Raw genomic sequence first — 19,301 nt, forward strand, 5'->3', positions numbered from 1 at the left:
GTGCAGGCAAAGAAGACAAAGCTGTTGCACAGAAGCTAAATGAATTAGTTGCATCTGTCTTCACTGCAGAGGATGTGAGGGCATTTCCCACACCTGAGCCATTCTTTTTTGGTGACAAATCTGAGCAACTGTCCCAGATTGAGGTGTCCATTCAGGAGGATTGGGAACAAATGGATCAATCAAACAGTAATAAGTCACCAGGAGCAGATGGTGTTCACTAGAGTCGGTGCTAGCCCATTGCAGACCCTAGGCAGGAAAATCCCCCCCCGTACTAAAACAAGCAAATTCTTATACTAAAAAGTGAATAAGGGGGCCCCTTGAGCTGCTTGGGGCCCTACGCAATTGCTGTCTCTCCTTATGCCTAGCACCAGCTCTGGTGTTCACCCAAGAGTTCTGAAGGAACTCAAATATGAAATTGCAGAACTATTATCTGTGGTATGTATATGTAACTGATCACTTAAATGAACCTCTGTACCAGATGACGGGAAGGGTAGTTGATATAATTTAGATTTTAAAAGAAGGTTCCAGAGATGAGCCTGGCAATTACAGACTGATAAACCTAACTTCAGTACCAGGCAAATTATCGTAAGAATGGCCACATTGAGTCAGACCAATGGTCCATCTAGCCCTGTATCCAGTGCCTTCTGATAGTGGCTAATGCAGATGCTTCCACGGGAATGAACAGAATAGGGCAATTATCAAGTGATCTGTCCCCAGTCACTCAGTCGCAGCAGTCAGAGGTTTGGGCCACCCAAAGCAGTGGGTTGTGTCGCTAACCAGCCTGGCTAATAGCAATTGATGGCCCTATCCACCATGAACTACCAAGCTGTTGTTGGGTTTTTCACCCAATTATCATTTTGGCCTCCACAACATCCCCTGGCGAGGAGTTGCACAGGTTAACTGTGGCTTGGAGTAAGAGGTCCTTTCTCCTGTTTGTTTTAACCCTGCTGTCTATGGATGTCGTTGGGTGACCCAGGCTGGTGTGTTTTAGGGAGGGGCCAGCAACATGTCCCGTTCCCTGGCTCCACACTGCAGGCCCATCCCCTGGGCCAGGCCTCCGGGGAGTGGGGGGGCAGATGTGGCTGGCCCATGCGCAGCGCCTGCCCCGCTGCCTGTCACCCCCAGGGGGCGCGCGGGGCCGCGGGAGGCGTGGCTGTCATGCTCACGTCCGGAATGGGCGGGCCTGGCCAGGCCTGGTGATTGGGCGGGCTGGGGCGGAAGTAGCCCGGTGATTGGTCGGAACCGGTCAGGCCGGCAATTGGGCCCCGCCCCAAAGAGGCCCTTGCCGGCTGCTCGGGCTCGCGCGCTCAGTGCGAGCCCTGGCGGCGCTGGTTCTGGTCCGGCCGGCGGAGTAGGCGGGCCCCGCCCCCAGCCATGGCGCTGCTGCTGGAGCACGAGTTCCGGGTGGTGCCGGCGGACCGGGAGATCGAGACCGGCCCCTTCCTGGACGCTGTGGCGCATCTGCCGCCCTTCTTCGGTGAGGGCCGGCCGGGGGCAGCGCCCTGGGGGGCGGGGGCCAGCTGGGACAGTGCCCCTGGGGGGCGGGGTGGGCAGGGGGCAGCGCCCTGGGGGCGGGGCAGGGGGCCGGCTGGACAGTGCCCCTGGGGGCGGGCGTGGGCAGGGGGGCAGCGCCCTGGGGGGTGGGGCGGGAGGGGGCACGCCCTGGGGGCGGCGGGCAGGGGGCCGGCGGGGAGGGGGGCCGCGCCCTGGGGGGCGGGCAGGGGGCGGCTGCGACAGTGCCCCTGGGGGCGGGGTGGCAGGGGGCCGGCGGGCAGGGGGTGAGGGGCAGCTGGGGCAGTGCCCTGGGGGGTGGGTGGGCAGAGGAAGTGGCCTAGGGGTGAGGGCCAGCTGGGAAGTACCCCTGGGGTGGGGTCTGCCCTGGGGTGCGGGGTGGGCAGGGGGAAGGCACCTGGGGGGGGTGGGGCGGGCAGTACCCTGGGTTGCTGAGCGGCAGGGGCCAGCTGGGGTAGTGCCCCTGAGGGTGTGGGGGGGCAGTGCACAGGAGTTGGGGCTGGGCAGGGGGAACTGGCCTGGGGGGTGAGGGCTAGCTGGGGAAGTGCCCCTGGGGGGTGGGGTCTGCCCCCAGGAGTTGGGTGCGGGGCTGGGGAGGGCAGAGTGGCCTGGGGAAGTGTAGAGAAGGGTCTGGCATGAGGTATGTGTCTGGGCAGGGGAAGCAGCCTGGGCTGGCTGGGGAGGGGGAAGCACCCTCTGGGGTGTGGGGGAAGTGCTCGGGGTGTGGGGCTGGGAAAGGGAGTGGCCTGGGCTAACTGGGGAGGGGGGAGCACCCCTGGGGTGTGGGTGCAGGGGAGGACCTGATGAACCAAGCTGAGCCAGTTCAGCCCCCAGGGATGTGGCTCATTCCCCCTCTGCCCACTGGAGACCCCAGTGCCCTGCCTGCTGGGTTTAAGCTCTCTGTGTTGCAGTGGCATGGGACACTCGGTAGGGTGCAGGCAAAGGGGAGCCCTCTGCTCCTTGCCAGGCCTGAAGCTGAACAGACCCTGTTCCAGCCCAAAGGGTGCTGTGGCAGGCTGGCCCCTAACACCTTGTGCACCCGGACCGTTGTCCGGGCCAGGGAGCAGATGTGCCTAGCTCAGCCCTGGCAGCCCAACCCCAGATAGACACAGATGTCAAGCGCAGCCGCTGTGTTGCCTTTGAGCTGAGTCCACGGGTCTGTCTGTGGGTAGCTGATAGGGTGCATGTGCCCGGGATATCTGTCAAGTCTGAGCCATTTTCTCACAGCAGCTGTTTTGCTAGCTCAGGGATCCTTCCCTGTGCCCTGCAGGTCACTGGCTCGCTGTGCCCTTGTGTACCCAGCCCCCTCAACAGTGCATTTTCTGTTTCAGGTAGTGTCAGGATGCTCTAGGCTATCTCGGATGCCCTCAGTTAGACAGAGGGTCAGACTGTATTAACTGGCATGCTGTGCTTTTCGCCTGGAGCTGAGAGAGTCAGGAGACCTTGTACCAGATCCTCAGCAGCTGTGTCCAGAGAGGTGTGAGGGTTAGCATCACTGGTGGGAGTTTGTTGGAAAGGCTCTGTGTGGGTGGGGGTGGGTTCAGCTGGCTTGTTAATCGAGAGTTAAGGCATTTCTAGCACTTTGCCAGTGCAATGGCTAGTGTTTCATGTGCTGATTTTTGAAATGTAGGAAGGAAAGCTGTATTAGGGAAATGGTGTAATTAATACAGTACAGCTTGTGTATAGATGAGCCCTTCAATGGCTGTACTCCAGTTAAAGATCTACAATGCCAAGGGTGTGGATCACTTTTATTGGTATAAAGCTGCTCATACCAGGATAGCTTATTCCTGTGCAGGAAGGAGCTACAAGGAGGTGAGAAATTTGTCAGAATATTAACACCTTAAACACGTAATATGCCTAGGCTACGTGTCGTTTTTGTACCTGCACACGGTATGGCTCTGAATGAGTTGGTAACTTTCTGGGCTGGAGAGGGGGACTGTAGAAAAGAGAAGCTGGGCACACCCTTAATGTTACCTAAACTGTTTTCTTGCCTTAAGCTATATAGCACAACCCTTCAGAGAAGGCTTTCTCTCCTACGTGTGGGGTTCTTTGTTAACATACACAGCTCTGTAGTGGTATGTGGGACTTTCATGAGACATGGTTACATCAGCCAAATGCACCTAAACATGGTCAACACTTAGTGTGTGGAGAGGATGTGATCTGTTTGTACATGAATCTCACTATGAGCCCTGTATTCATAGAATATCAGGGTTGGAAGGGACCTCAGGAGGCATCTAGTCCAACCTCCTGCTCAAAGCAGGGCCAATTCCCAACTAAATCTTCCCAGCCAGGGCTTTGTCAAGCCTGATCTTAAACCTCTAAGGAAGAAGATTCCACCACCTCCCTAGGTAACCCATTCCAGTGCTTCACCAGCCTCCTAGTGAAAAAGTTTTTCCTAATATCCAACCTGGGTCTGCCAGCGTTTCTGTTAGGAGCTTTAACTTTCTGGGGTTTAAAGCACTGCTTGTTTCTTCTGGCCTCAAACCCAGCACAGCTGTGATCTTAAAAAAAATAAAAAAAGGGGGAGGGGGGCAGGGCTGTTTGGTTTTCAAAAGCCTGGGAGACTTGGCTTGTGGTTATGTTACAATGTCTTAAGAGGAGGGGCACAGGCAGTGTAAAGTGGTGATTCTCTCTAATCTTGGACTCAGATAATGACAAACTTTTCCAGCACTTATACAGTAAGATCTGGGAGATCAGGAGGTGACTGAGGTGACTGTTAAACAGCAGTCTCCCCTTTACAATTCAGCTGAATGAGTTGCATTGGAGTAAGGTGAGGGGGTCTGAAGGCAGCATTTAAGGCTACATAGTGTGAGTCCACAAGGGCTTTGTAGGGAAACTTGGTGCCCAGGTGAGATGTCCAGAATGTATCTGGAAGAGCCACAGGACAAGTGAGTGTTTGCCTGGTCCCAGGAAAGGGCATCAGTGAAGCAGCAGCCTCTCATAATTTCAGTGCCCAGCTCAAGGAAAGGGGGATTTTGAGGGATGATATTCCTTCGTTCCCTGCTCCCTCAGACGACTCCTAAATTGAGACAGTCCAACCACAAGAACAGGCCCCCATGTCCTTGCATTAAATATCCTGATGGTGCTTGGGAAAACTGCGTCAGTTATTCTGCCTCAGCTGGAGTTGACAGCATCCCCCATCATGGATTTAAGTGGAAGACCATTGCCCGGTCCCAAAGGAATTTGCAGTCTAAATCATGTTCTAGAAAACAAGCTCCCCAGGCATAAAATCTGCTTGCCTGGCATCTAGTGTATTGATGGGACAATACATTGTTTACTTGCTCACCCCAGCGGAGTTGACAAGTAGGCCACAAGGCTAATGCAGAATTTATGGGTGATTTTCTCTGGCCTGTTACACAGGAGGTCAGACTAAAAAAATCTACCTGAAATGTTGTTCTGTTTCCTGAGACAGACATTCTGTTGCATGAGAAACCTGGGGATGGGGCTGAGTTGCCTACTAACAATTGCATTCTTTTTGCAGTTACTGGATCAGTTTTGTTCAGTGGCTGAGATGTAAGAATTGTTTCCCTTTCAGGGCTGAAATCTGCATCCCAGTTCTGATGGGAAAGGGGACAGTTCTTAGGACTTGGCTGGAAAGTCAGAACTCAGCTGAGCAGCCTGCAGGGTTAACTAAGCAGGGATGTTTAAAGTAAAACCACCACTCTTCACATCTGCAGGAGAGGGTTGCAGCTAAAGCAGAACAGGCTTGATGTTTATTGCCAGGGCCCTAAAGCCGTGCCTAAGCTTTAGGACTGTGGTGAATGCCTGATCAAGAATTCATGTAAGATTTGGGTAGGGTGGATTCTAACTTCTGTGGATGCCTGGTAGATGTCTCTTCTGATCAATTGATCCTCAAGTAGTGATGGCAGTTAAACTTCATACCTTGGGTACATCTGCCTTCTAAAGATTTGCTCTTTCACTGCACGCAGAGGTGAACTCTGCTTCCCTGTGATGCCCCATGACCTATTATAGGACATCTTTTCCTGTGTGGTCTGACTGTTTCCTCATCCTTTCATCTCTGTCTGTACCATGTCTGTCTCCCTAAACTGAGTTTTCAGCCCCACAACATTTCTCACTACTGTACTTTCTGTAAAGCTTTCCCTCCTTCCCACCTAGGCACTCACACCTAAAAGCCAGAGGATTAAACCTACTAGCCAAAGATACTGACCAGGTGAGAAGCCAATTTCTGTGCCCCCTACCTTCTCAGGCTGCTTGCAAAGAGGAGGATGTTGGGATTCCAATGAAGTGTTGACCTTCCCCCCAGCACCTGGCTTTGGCAGTGGAGAGGGGTCTGCAACTCTCTCTCCTTCATTGGGAAGGCAGATCAAAACCTGAGGAGATCTCCAGTGCCTGCCTCAGCTGTTACAGTGGTTACCAAATTTTTACTGAGGTGACTCACCAACTGCGTCTTCCCCTGCTCCTCCTCTTCTCAAGCCTCCAGGGCCCTGCTCTCCGCTCCCCCCAGCCTTCCCTTGCTCTTCCTTGCCCAGCCAGCTCCGCTCTCTCTCTCAGGCTGCTGGCTGTCAGCTTGCTGGTTCCAGCTGCTTCCTTTGGGCTGCTGCTACCTGGATCCCACTTCCCACCCTGCTGCCCCTGGCCCAGCAGCAGTGATTGCAGCAGGGGAGAGGAGGAGAATGCTTCCTCAGCATGCATGGAGTGAGGAGTGACAGGCAACCCACATACACCTTTCCTGTGACCCCCAATGGGTCAAGATCTGTCATTTGGGGGACCCTGAGCAACAGTGGGGAAGCTGACTTGATTCTGTTAGTTTCATTGCTGCCCAGAGTTCTGGCTAGCAGCAGTAAAACTGACAAGGAATAGTTCAGTTTTCACCCTGTTGTAGTTTGGCAGAGGCCTTGGAGCTGTAGGACTATATCAATTCCCTTCTGCCTGCATTTGCAGACTTATTGTTACAATCACAGGGATTAAAATGGAAGCTTAGATTCTGCTGCTGTTCTGATGGTGCTTTCCCAGGAAAGCTGCCTGTTTCCCTGAGCATGTGGGTTTGGCCTGTCCCAGTAAACTAAACCAGTTTTTAATATAAATGTTTGACAGCCAAAAGAATTAGGTATGTTCCTCTTGGTGTTATCTCCTGTGAATTACTCAGTTAAGTGGAATGCAGTATATTAGAAATCAGCCCAGTTCTCAGATAAGTAGCATGCTTCATAATTGAGTGTCACTGAATCTTGCCACCAATCCTGCCCTGTTTATAGACAGGGTATAGTGATGCTTTGCTTTCTCTTGTATGATATCCAAGTGAATAAGGAGGCATCTGTCCTTCAGTCATTTGGTGTGTGATCTATATAAACTTCAGCAGTGCAGTGTGTTAATGGTGACTGTCTTTGGAAGGCTACCAATACTTGTCAGCAAAGGGAATCTAGAACAAGAAGGAAGATCCTGAGCCCACACTCAAAACAATGGGAGGTCTGAGTTGTGACTGTGTGTGAGCTGCGGTGGTCATTAAATGTTGCTATTGCTGTTCCGGTCAAGAAGGAAAAATCCCCAAGGTGTGTTGCACTCTGTATGTAACATGAATTCATCCCTCCAACCCAATATTTACTTTTGCCTGATTTTGCAGCATAAGCATGACTTAGGTAAGCTGTAACTGACTCTGCTGGATAGGAGGGGTAGAACAACTCTTTTCTTTAATGGCTTGGAAAATGAAGGTAACGGCAGCACAAGTAAGAGCATTAACCTTTCTGCAGTGCTGTGGGGAGGTAAGTATCCTGGCAGCATCCTTCTGAGTGAGGCGGGGATTGTCTTTTGACAGATCAGGTTGAGATGTGGAACATAAATTAAGTGGAACTCAGCTACTCTGGTGATAGGGATGCCTATTAAATGTGTAATTTAGTGACTTGTCTGTGGTCTACATCGAGTGGGTACTAGAGCCAGGATTAGTACCTGGGCACTGCTGGCTCCTAGTACTGTGTTCAGTCCACTTGGTCATGCTGTGTTCCACTGCAGGCCTCTCCTGTCTTGCTGCATTGTAACATGCTGAGCTCCTCCTGGCAGTTGGATGCCAGTAGATTAGGTAAAGCTGTTGGAAGAACATCAGGGCTACTTCAGGGAGATGCTGCTCTCTGACCTCTCTCCACTTGTGTCAGCTTCCTGGAGTCAGTGGAGGCAGTTAAGGCCCAGTAGGATTTGTCACCATTTACAATAATGCTGAAGAGTTACTCTGATGCTATCTGTCTAAAACACCAAACAGAAGCCCCTCTTGAGCTCCCTGGCACCACTGAACCCCTTGCCCAGTGATGCTCAGGGATGCTCACTGAGCATGAGAACCTCTGGTCAGTAGTAAAGTCAGCAGCTCTCCAGGGGGGAGGGGTGGGAGAGAATCTCTCTTTCCAATATGGAGCTGTTTACACCTGCAGCCCTGGAATCTGTGATTGCACAAAACCTACTCCAGCTTGGTGCGGGGAGGGTCTGGAACAGTCTGTGTGAAGGGCAAGTCTGTGTCGCCAAGCAGCAGTGTAAAAAAGGGCAGCAGAGGTTCCATGCTTGTCTCAATGACTATCAGATTTCTCAGAGTACAAGAGAAATTGTTTTCTGGCAGCCCCACAAATGTTACCTATAACAGATGAGTGAAGGCAGGATTTGGCTTTGTGGCTGGAGCCAAGTTCACAGTTCAGTTATAACTACCGGCAAACAGTGCTAGACTCTATCTGGGGTAAAAAACAGTAACTTTGAATAAAAACATTGACTCTGAATTCACATGGGGCACAACAGATATGTTGAACAAAAATGTCACTCTTTACCAGGCCCCTAGCTACATCCCAGCAGACTGTTTGAAATATGATGCCTTAACTTCCCCAGAGTACCAAGCAAGGTCTTACCTGGCACGCCCATCATTGCTATTGGCCTCTGGGGCGTGCTCATGGGTGAGAACCAAAGCATCTTACAAAGGGATCATCCCACGTGTGGTCTGCCTGACTCAGTCATGTCGTAATCTAGTGACTAATTGTATTGCATCACTGGACAACTCATGCAGTAGGTTAATTGGCAAAGACCCCATCCAACTGGCTAAACGACTGAGGCCAGGTCTACACTGCGACTTTAAATCGGTTTAATGGCCGATATACCGATTTAACGCTGTACCCGTTCACACGACGTCGTCATTAATATCGAGTTAAACGGCTCCTTAAATCGATTTCGGAACTCCTCCCAAACGAGAGGAGTAGCGCAAAATTCGATAGTGATAACTCGGATTAGGGTTCATGTGGACGGAAATCGACGTTATTGGCCTCCGGGCGGCATCCCAGAGTGCAGCACTGACCGCTCTGGACAGCAATCTGAACTCGGATGCAGCGGGCAGGTAAACAGGAAAAGCCCCGCGAACTTTTGAATTACATTTCCTGCTTGCCCAGCGTGGAGCTCTGATCAGCACGGCTGGCGATGCAGTTTGAAATCGAAAAAGAGCTCCAGCATAGACCGTACGGGAGATACTAGGTCTGATCGCTGTATGGGGAGACAAATCTGTTGTATCCAGCTCCGTTACAGAACACGAAATGCCAAAGCATTTGAATAAAAAACTCCAGGATACACAGCGCTGCGTGACAAGCGTAACGGGAAGCCAGAGACTCAAATGGACGCTCATGAAGGGAGGGAGGGGGTACTGAGGACTCCAGCTATCCCACAGTCCACAGCAGTCTCTGAAAATTATTTGCATTCTTGGCTGAGCTCCCAATGTCTGTAGGTTCAAACACAGTGTCTGGCGTGGTTCAGGGAACAGCTCCTCAGTTTATTTCCCCCCACCACCACGTGAAAAAAAAAAGGGAAAGATTGCTGTGCTATGGCGTTTGCTCAATGCACTCCGCGAAAAAGGCGCCAAAGGGTTGTCTGCTGCCTTCACAAAGGGAGGGGTGAGGCTGTACCCAGCACCACCCGGGGCAATGTTTTCTGCCCCATCAGGCACTGTGCTCTCAACCCGGAAGTGGGAACTATGGGATAGCTGAGGAACAGCTACCCACAGTGCACCGCTCCTGAAATCGATGGTAGCTTTGGACCATGGACGCAAACAATCGATTTCGTGATCCCACTGTGGACGCGCTAAACAGATTTTATTAGATCTGTTTTGTAATATTGGTTTAAGCTAATTCGAAATAATCGTGCAGTGTAGACGTACCCTGAGTTGAAAAACTGTTCAAATTCCCTTGAGTCAAACTGATCACTGTAAGAGCCACCTGGGCCAGCCAAACCACATCAGAGAGGGAGCTGAACAACAACACAAGATCATGATTTAACAAAGTCACCTGGAAGATCAGGGGTAGACCCCAGATTGGAGTCCAGTGCTTTAACCACAGGATTGCTGTCCTTGTCCTGTCTCCCCTCATTGCCAGGGCACTAGAAGCTTGGTCTTCTGGGCAGTGACCTTTATAGTACTTCATGGCTTCCCTCCTTCCACTGCACTAGCGGTTGGTTGAGTTCTTATGGCATTGTTTCAAGTCCTCAGCAGAGCACTGTGAGGACTTTAAGATGCTATTGTGGGAAGGCAGCTTGCTAGACCAGATTTCAGCCTGAAGTGATGTGCATGTATTATCACTCCAAGAACCTTCTCCATTTCCCAGGATTCCTTTCCTTGAGCCAGCCTTTCAAAAACACAGCTCAGCTTTGCTGTGTGAGAGGAGCAGTCTATCTCTCACCAGCAACCCTCAAACACAGCATAGGGCAGCCTGGTGACCCTTGCAATAGAGGTTTGTCTCAAAACATCTGAGAAATCTGCGACCTTACTGAGCTCCCAACTCCCCTAGTGCAGACAGAGTTGTGTTAGGGAGCATATCCAGAGTAACTTGTGTTATTAACACACCACAGTGAAGCCATTAGCAGCTGCCTCCTTCACAAATACATATAATGATGGTCTTATGTAACCACTGATACATCTGCAGTATAATTTAAAGGCTTGTTTACACTTGAAAGTTAATTCAGATCAAAGTAGGGTGTGGATTTAACATGCAATATCTGTTCTAGACTAACTCGTGTGTGGACATGCCCTAAAAAGCCTGATTTTTATTAAGCATTGGGATATTTCAACACAGTGGATGTTCTATTGTTAAATTGTGAGGAAATCAAGTGTCTGGTATAGCACAAGCAGAAAAGAGGGGCTGATTATCCATCTCACCCTCAGCTTTATCACCAGCTTCTCTACAATTTATTCCTGGGATAAAATAGGAAGGTGGCACCTCACTGTGAAGATATAAAAGTTGGTAGGGTGGGGCAGCTAGCAAGAGTCAGTATGCTGGGTTCTGGGGCAATGCAACACAGAAGGACTCAGTCTGAGTAACTGAGCTAAAACTGGTAAAACAGGAATGTGAAAGGCAGAGCAGTTGAGTTCACAGGACAGGGTTTGTGCTAAACCTATCCTTGGACGGGCTGCTGCAATAAGATCTTATGGGAGCAAGAAGCATTTGTGGCCTTATGCTCTGGGAATGCTCCCACATGTTTTGGGCAGAACTTAATTGCTGAGTTAGCTTTTTCCTATCAAGTAAAGTTGTTACAAGCTAACCATGTAGTTTTAAACCTAATGTATGTTCATTAGAAGCTGAATAAATCTGAAAACCTTTGGCTCAGTAGAGCACTAATAGCTAAAAAAGTAGTGCTACAAAAACGGAAATCCAGAAAGCAGTCAGTGATTGGCGCATAGACAACATAAGCTAGGCTGCCGCGGAAAGAATTGTATACCATAAGAGTCTCAGACAGAGGATGCTTTTCTAGAAGGATCTGAATGATCCTGTTAAATGCATACCCCGCTCCTTGCCCAGCCTCTGAATTTTGCTTCTGTTCATCTTGTTCTAATGTGTTTCCCTTCTGTTTCTCTATGTAGAATTAGGCAGAATAAGATTTAAAACTAGTTGGATTTTTATAAACCAATAGTAAATGGTAATGCAAATTGATTATATTCTGTATAATCAGATGCTGAAAGCTTGCATATGGAAGGATGGGGGAGGCCTGTATGTGTATATTTAAAGTCTTAACAAGTTAATGGTGGGAAGAAAAAAGCAGCTTGTGAGCACTGTAAGAGTGCTGGAAAGCTGTGTCCCCTGGTATGGCTGCTGCTTTGGTTGATTGGGATCTCACTGCAGCTCCTTTCTGGACAGCCCTGGGTTCTTTCCCCAAAGTAGAATGGCCTGTGGGGAGCCAGAGAAGGGGTTTGGCAAACAGCGCTTTGCCCACCTAACCCAGTGTCTTTGCTGTTCAGTGGCACGGAGGCCAGCATTCCTTCTCAGCCCATCCCCGTGGACATCACTGCTGCTTTGGGTCCTGCCAGGCTCAGGTTCCTTCTGGCATCCTGTGCCCCCCTTGGCTTTCCTGACTTCCTCCTAGTTCTCCCTGTCTGGCTGTTCCTGAAGGAGACCCTGCTCTGCTCTCCATCTTGTCCCTCTGTTCTCTCCGGGTGAGCTCACTTGCACAGCCTCAACCATCCTCCTGATGCTGAAGGCTCAGGATCTGCCTCTGCTCCTGACTCATCACCTTGCCCTGGCTGCCATCTCCTTTGGGAGTCTGGCATGCAGCTCGAATGTAGCATGGCCAAGGCTGTGTTCATGTCCTCTCCTTTTCAGCCAGTGCAGTGATGGACTGGGGCCTCTAGGTGCTGTGGCACCTATTGTCCTAGGTCAGACTCGTCTCCCATCTGTGTGTTGGACGGGGGAGCTTGGGAGCTTGTCCCATGGAAATAATGAACCAGTTGACTTGTCTAGTGTGGATGGGCCTAGTGGTCCCAGGCTGCTGGCTAACAGGATTTCCATAGCCTGTTAGGTATTTCCATCCATGAGGGAAGGGCAGGGGCATCATGACGTGTACAGCAGCAACTTTTTTCTAAGCAGACTGGCTGGCCCCATGCAGAAAAATCCCAGTGGAGAGTGTGGTGCCCACAGTGCACTGCCGGTGGGGATTACACTGTATCAGGGAGCCCCAGGCACTGCGGGGTGGTGGTGGTGGGGATATTGCATGCATTGCCGCAGTTGCATTTCCTGGGTTGATGCTCCTCAGTGGCAAACCCAGAGTGATTCTGCTGCCTTTCCATGTCCTGATGTCAGGATATGCATCTCTCATTGCACGGGTAGAATCTGTTTCCAAGTTGAATGTCCATCAGACAATAGCAGTGGTCTGTTCCAGTAGCTGCCTCAGTGGTTGTGCTCCTGACAATGTCTGCTATTGTAGGAGAATTGCATTACAAAAGTCCCTCCACTGAAGCAGAGTATAAAGCAGTATAATGGCTGCCTTGATTGCCAGCCGCTCTAAATGACTTGCTGTAGCTTTTAATTGGATGCATTGATTTTACTGAAACACTTTGTTCAAACTCCATAAGTCACAGTACAGTAACCTAAACCCCCTTCAAGTTGGGTAAGGTAGTGAGATGACATGAAAATGGTTCCCAAGCGCTTGTGATACCTGCCCACATGGCTCTCTCTGCCTGAGGGCTCTGCCTCTGGTGCTCTGCTGTCCTCTGGAGTAACTTTTTGCTTTAGAGGAGATGTTCTCGAGAGCCAGCAGTGCAAGTGTGCCAGGGCCCTTCCCCATCTGTGTGTAACTCTGGGGATCTGGCTAAAGCACAAAAAACTAAACCTTCAGGCATCGATAAAGTGAATTTGGTGATGAAGTGCAGGTGTATCATGGGCAGCCATGAAGCTGACCTGGCTCTGCCTTGCTCTCATCATTCCCTCTTCCCCACTGTTAGTGTGGTTCTGCCCCAGCCTAGTGGGAGCGCTGGGAAGGGTGAGTGGGATCATTCAGCCTCTGGTGCCTCCTACACTGCTGGGAAGGGGCTGACTGTGGAGCTGGGTTTCTCTGCCTTGCGTGCTTGTCCAAGGGGGACCCCCAACTCCTGGTCCATTTCAACCCAATCCAAGTTCAGGCCTGTAATCGAGAGACCAAGGGTCTGTGTCCCTTGGCATCTCTGCTGGATCTAATATCATTGCCAGCCCTGTGCCAATAGGGTCTGGGATTTGTCTGAAGGATTGTTCAGGGGTCAGGGAAATGTTACACACTAACTGAAACCAAGCTAACGGTCGGTGGTGCTGCCCTTCAGTTAACCAGCCTTGATTAAAAATAAGGTGCACAACAATGGCAGGGAGGAAGTAATCAGAATCCACAGATTATTGCTAAGAACTGAAATTGGTGCACTTTACCTCGGAGTAACTAGTGTGTGAGCTGTCCCGAGGGAAGAGCACAATGAAGACATGGCACTGGGCGTGGCCAGTGCTAGACCCTCACCTGGGGTTGACCTCGTGGTAAAACTGAACTATGTTTTTTCCTATGTTCTTCCCTCTGGACAGCTCATGCAAACATTCATCCTTTTGAGCAGTGAGGACAAGGCCATAGAGCGGGGGCTGGGAAGTCAGATTCCTCGACAGAGGAAAGAGTTCAAACGGGGATGTGTAAGCACTCAACAGCTGATGAGTGACACAGTGAAGATGAAACTGAGGGATCTAAAGTGACATGGTGTTACAGCAAGACCCAGCTGACTGCCTTGAGAGCATTTAGACCTTAAGCAGGACTCACTTCCTGCCCCAGTAAATTGGTGGTACCACTGGTAGGAGCTGAAGCTGAATTGGCTTGTCCCTGAAGTGCTGTGAAGACAGAAGCAGTAGGACTGCTTGTGAGTTTTGCCCCAAGTGTGTGTGGTTATTTATCCACTGGACACCTTTTGTAGCTCAGCTGTTTGTAAATACCTCATGCTTTTCACCCTGGCTTGTTTGTATCTGATCTATTCTGGATCTGTTGCTTTTTACCTCTGTTTCAGAGGTATTTGGTTGTATGCCCTGATTCAGGGATCTGTTCTGTGACATAAATTGACTCTTTCTGTTGGCCTTCCTGACACACCCTCATTATTTTTTCTAGATTGCCTTGGGACACCAATAGTGTATTCGCCAGTCAAAGCAGATCTAGCTGGAAATATCAAGGTAGGAAGGGGTATTCCTGAGATCTGATTCTTCAAAACTTGTATCTGGTGTTACTTGTGCTACATCATCAATAAAGGCCACAATCACTAATAATTGTGCTATGCTGGAGAGATCTGAATGATTTTTCTCCCATGTGAAGCTGTTATCAAAATGGAAAGCTGTGAATTGGCAATGGCAAAGAGGGTGACACTGGGTTTCTTAGCACAGCTTCAAGCAGAGGAGCATTCAGTCCAGGGTTGCTTCTTACTTCTGACCACGTTCCCCTTCCCCCGCCAAGACCTCTGTATAGGTTCAGGTTCGACACTTGCTTATTAGTTCTTTCACCAGATTAACTCTGTATTGACTGGCCTCTTCAGTTAGGTGCTTTGCTTGAAATCCCCCACAGTGCCTGTAGCAACGAGTACAGGGAACAAAGCTGGCGTGAGAGCACCAGCCCAATGTCTCCAGCAAGCCTGAATATTCTTAGTTACACTGCAGTCATAAAGTGGGAGTCTCTTCCTGAAGGCGCCTGCAGTTCTGGGGACTTGCGTTTCCAGCAAAAATGCTCTTTGGCTAGTTCATCGCTGACTTCCCTGTTTATGCAGCTGTGGTGCTATCTACCGATGTTTAAACACCCTGAATTCAGATAAATACTTAGACCATTCCCCCACCACCTCCTCTTGCAATGTTGCTGTACATTGCTAAGCTGCCTGTAATGGGAGTGCATAACACTGCATTTTAATTGCAGTATGCTCGTTTCTAAGGCTGTAGGCTGCTTTCAGGCAAAACTCTGAATTATTTCCTTTGGTCAATTTCAGAAAATCCGAGCAGTTTATGAATCAAATCCTACCAAGTTCAAAACGCTAAAGAACATTTTGGAAGTGGAGAAGGAACTGTATGGACCAGCATGGCCAAAAACTGGTGCAACACTGGCACTAATGTGGCTAAAAAGGTGAAGTGTGGATTCTGTGGCTGTTGCACACTTGTGGTTGTAAATCTCTCTCTAGACTTGCATGCCAAATGCTGATTCTACTAGAGAGCGAGTCGCTCTTCTTGGTTCTGGCCTAGTTAAAACTCGATTGCTATTTGTCCTCCAGTGTGTCTGTCACCTGGTAAAACAGTGCTGCTGTCTTCCCTATGTAAAGTCTGTTCTAGCACAGTGGTTCTCAACCAGGGGGCTGCGGGACCTCACAGCTGAAGCTCAGAGCCCCAGTGGAGCTGACCCTCCCCACAAGCCTGAAACCAAAGGCACAGGGCTGAAGTTGGGATCAGAGTCTCAAGCACCCCATCCCCCTCCACTCAGTGTTTGAAATCTGGAGCGCCAAGCCTTGAGGCATGTGCACCCCCCCACACACTCGGTGGCTGAAGCCATTAGCAGGGCTGAACCCTGGTGCCCATGTCCCTGCACCAGGCTGAAAATGGGAGTCCTGAGCCTCTGCGTTTCCAGAAGGGCTAAAGCCCCAGCAGAGCCAGAGGGTTGAATCCTGGAGCCCCTAGCCCCAGCACCCATTGCAGGCTAAAGCCTTGTGCCCCAGCAGGGCAGGAGCCAGAAGCAAAGCCACAGGGCTGAAGCCCTAGCACACCCTCCCTCCCCCCTCAATGCCCCCAACCCAGTGGCTGAAGCCAGGAGCCCTGAACTTGCCCCTGTCTCTTCTCTCTTCCACCCCTCCCCACCACTGGGCCCTGGAGTTTTTATGGTGTATGGGGAAGGGGAAGCTCAGAGTTTGGCCTAGACTACGTGGACTCCCTGGTGCATACATGACAGGAATGGTAAATTCTGGAGAGGGCCATGTGAAAACACTGGTGCAAGAAATTCAGAATCCTGCAGCAGCCACAGCCTGTTAACTTCCCTTGGGGAGGCATTTTGAGACTGGTACTGTGGGTGACACTTGCAGGGAGTTGCCAGGCTGGCAGATGCTGCTTCTCTCATAACTTGGGCTGACAGGTGATAGTTTGAACTGTGAAATGCCTGATGGACAGCTGTGTCTAGTGCAAACCTCACACAGCTGTTCTGTGCTCTCCTTATTCACTCAGGGGCCTGAAGTTCATTCAAGTTCTCCTGCAGAGCCTTTCAGATGGTGAGAAGGATGAGGAAAACCCAAACCTTATCCGAGTCAATGCACTGAAAGCCTATGAAATAGCTCTGAAGAAATATCATGGTTGGATGCTGCAGAAGCTCTTTTCAGTGAGTGCCTCCAAAGGGACCAGGGGAGAGACGCCCGACTGACCGGACGGGCGTAGCCCCTGGAGCTGTGCTTCATGGTGAAGACGTCTGGGAGTTGGTGCCTAGAGGCTTGCTCTGTAAATGCCTTTAGTCTCTCCTGCATAAGGAGTGCAGGATTGGGCTCTGATCGGCTTCTTCTCCTAGGCTTGGCCGGGAGGGGACATGGACTCCCAAATCCTGAGACACTTTGGAAAATCATCTATACACCATAAAGAAACCCAACTTCTCAGAGTGCAGAGCTCCTGCCTGCTGAAAACCCAGCCCCTGGGCCTCTGTCACTAGTCACTCCTGGAAATCCTGGCCAGTTGGGGCTATGTCTGGGACCCCCACAGGGGACTTGTGGGCTCTAGGCTAGTATCCCTGAACCGAAGCCGATGCGCAATTCTGAGTAGCCAGTGGGATTACTATAGAAGTTTGCTGCTGTAGATGCTTGTCACAGCAACTTCTGTATGGGAGATTGTTGGTCTCGGCTGCACTTGTAAGAACTCACTTAGATACTTTGGTGCAGAGCCAGGAGTGTTCTGCTTGGGGCATGGGCCCTAATAGCGCTAATGGGAGCCTGGGCAAGGCAGTGGGGGTTTGTGGTGGGCAAAATGAACAATGGTGAGCTGGGGCGGGGGTGGCAGCAAGGGATGGCACTGCTGATTTAATCTTCTACACTGAGAGTTTCCTCAATTAGGCAACTTAGGTGCAAAACTTAAGTTTCCTGACACCTTTTGGCTTTAAGCCTTGTGGGCCTGCTGCTTTGAGGTGCTGAGTTCATGCACCTTCTAGGGTGTGTACAGCCCAAGAGGGGCTCATTTTATCATCCATTTGCACAAAACCAGTGTGAACTCTGAAGTGCACCAGATGTCCTGCCTGCCTTTGCTTCACTACAAGTTCTTTCCCCCTCTCTTAGGGATCTGTCTATGCTCTTCCATACAAGTCGGATTTACTGAAGGCTCTTGAGAAAGGAAAAGAAGTGAATGAGGAGGAGACTATAGAAAAGATCCATCAGTTCCTAGCAAAAGCCACTCCTGTGCTGGATGCAATTTATGATATGTACACAAAAATGAATGCAGAACTGAACTACAAAGCTTAACATTTGCACAGGACTCCTACGGAGTATAAAGTACACACTACCTTCATGCTGACGTGGGAACCGTAAATAGTGAGCACTGGGGCTGCTCCTGGTCATCAAGTGACTGAGATTCCTGGCCTGGATATGCAGGGAATAGCCTGGTTTTTAAATAGTTTTCTGTAGAAACAGAGCACTAAAATGATTATCTCAAATCTTCATGGAACTTCAAACACCTGTTTACCAACTGGGAGCAATGAAACTTTCTACTCTTTTTAAAGCCTGTGTGGGGGAATGAGGTGTAACTGACAATGCTAAGCTGCTGCTATTTTCTGGCTTTACCTCACTTTTAGATAAGTGTGATCTCATGAAGATATTGGTGTATAATTTGGATTACCTGTATATTTAGATATGAGTTTGTACTCCCATTGCAGCAGTTACCTATGATGGCCTGTGTGCGGGGTTAATGTGGTTAAACAGCTTGATTACACTGTGCCTGAGAAGCTTCCAAAATAATGCCAGAAATTTGCAAGAAAATAAGCCTTCAGTGATTTCTCCTCCTCCTCTCCCCCCCTCCCCCTGCCCCGACCACATTAATATCTTGTAGGATTCTGAGTTTCCTCCAGTGTGGGAATGGTTTCTTCAGCCTATTTCTTCAGGGACTGTTACTCCAAGTTAAACCACTTGTAACTTCTATATGTATCTTTCTAAAAATTTCTCTCCAGAGACACAAGTTGCCTTAATAGTGGTTTGTGACACAACTGAGCCTTACCTTAGGACAATGCGGGAGGGAGGGGAGAGAACTTCAAATGAATGCTAAAAATGAAACATCTGTTTTGAAATTCTTTTGATGTCTTCTGACTAGAGAAATTCTTTCTCCTTGGGTGCTGTCTCCTCACCTCATCTGTTCTCTTAAATTTTACATGGAGCATCTGTTAATGCTTAACTCTGCAAACATCTGGAGTCCTAGATCTGCAGTTAGATCACTCTAGTAGCTAAATTACCTACAAGCCTATTTCATACCCAGACTCCTTGTAGCTCACCAGCAGATATGGCTATTTGCTGTTTAGCCTGATCCAGCTTTAGTTCAGCTGACCTTTATATTCGCTATTTAAACTTTATTTGGCTGTCCTGTTCCTCCAGCTTTTGCCAGGGTGGAGGCAGAGCAATCCGGTTCAAATTGCCTGCTACCTTTTCCTGCCTGTGTTTTTACAGGACACGTTAGCTGTCTTAACTGGGCCCAGAGTTCTACTGTTTAAAGTATTTCCATGGGATCTAGCTACACTGTCAGGTATTAGGCTCTGCTTTTTCTATCCCCATGCTCAGTATTAGGAGAAAAGGTTGGTTAAAATCTGGCCAGGTGCTCATCTGATGCTGCGCTTAATACTTTGTTGATTTCAGAGTAAATTTAGTGCGCTGGAACATGCCAGCCCTGTCCCCTGTGAGCTACAGAACAGGGCAACACCAACCCAAGTGGCCCATGGCTGCCTTCTAAACATGGCCTGTCTCAGGGCATGCAGGAAGCCCTATTCTATGGAAGGAAAGAAAAGTTGCTAGGTCACAAGCACCACCTTGCCATTTGAGACTATGTGCAGGGGGCTGCTGTCAGCAAAGCAATCAGATAGAGAAG

At 49.8% G+C, this 19,301-nt stretch overlaps 1 protein-coding gene across 1 annotated transcript; it reads left to right on the forward strand.

Annotated features, from left to right (window-relative positions):
* Positions 1-1,307: 1,307 nt before the first annotated feature.
* Positions 1,308-18,499, forward strand: GLTP (glycolipid transfer protein). Its single transcript, XM_032805430.2, has 5 exons — positions 1,308-1,477; positions 14,350-14,411; positions 15,209-15,342; positions 16,425-16,575; positions 17,513-18,499. The coding sequence occupies exons 1-5, from the start codon at positions 1,375-1,377 to the stop codon at positions 17,693-17,695; spliced, it is 633 nt and encodes a 210-aa protein (XP_032661321.1). The 5' UTR covers positions 1,308-1,374; the 3' UTR covers positions 17,696-18,499.
* Positions 18,500-19,301: the final 802 nt, after the last annotated feature.

The sequence above is a fragment of the Chelonoidis abingdonii genome, chromosome 22 (genome assembly GCF_003597395.2).
Source record: "Chelonoidis abingdonii isolate Lonesome George chromosome 22, CheloAbing_2.0, whole genome shotgun sequence".
NCBI lineage: Eukaryota > Metazoa > Chordata > Testudines > Testudinidae > Chelonoidis > Chelonoidis abingdonii.

Bases quoted from the DNA above. Each gene is read 5' to 3' on its own strand.
- GLTP (XM_032805430.2), top strand. From the start codon at position 1,375: ATGGCGCTGCTGCTGGAGCACGAGTTCCGGGTGGTGCCGGCGGACCGG. The intron at 14,412-15,208 runs GTAGGAAGGGGT...GGTCAATTTCAG, and splicing joins ATCTAGCTGGAAATATCAAG to AAAATCCGAGCAGTTTATGA. The intron at 15,343-16,424 runs GTGAAGTGTGGA...TTATTCACTCAG, and splicing joins GCACTAATGTGGCTAAAAAG to GGGCCTGAAGTTCATTCAAG.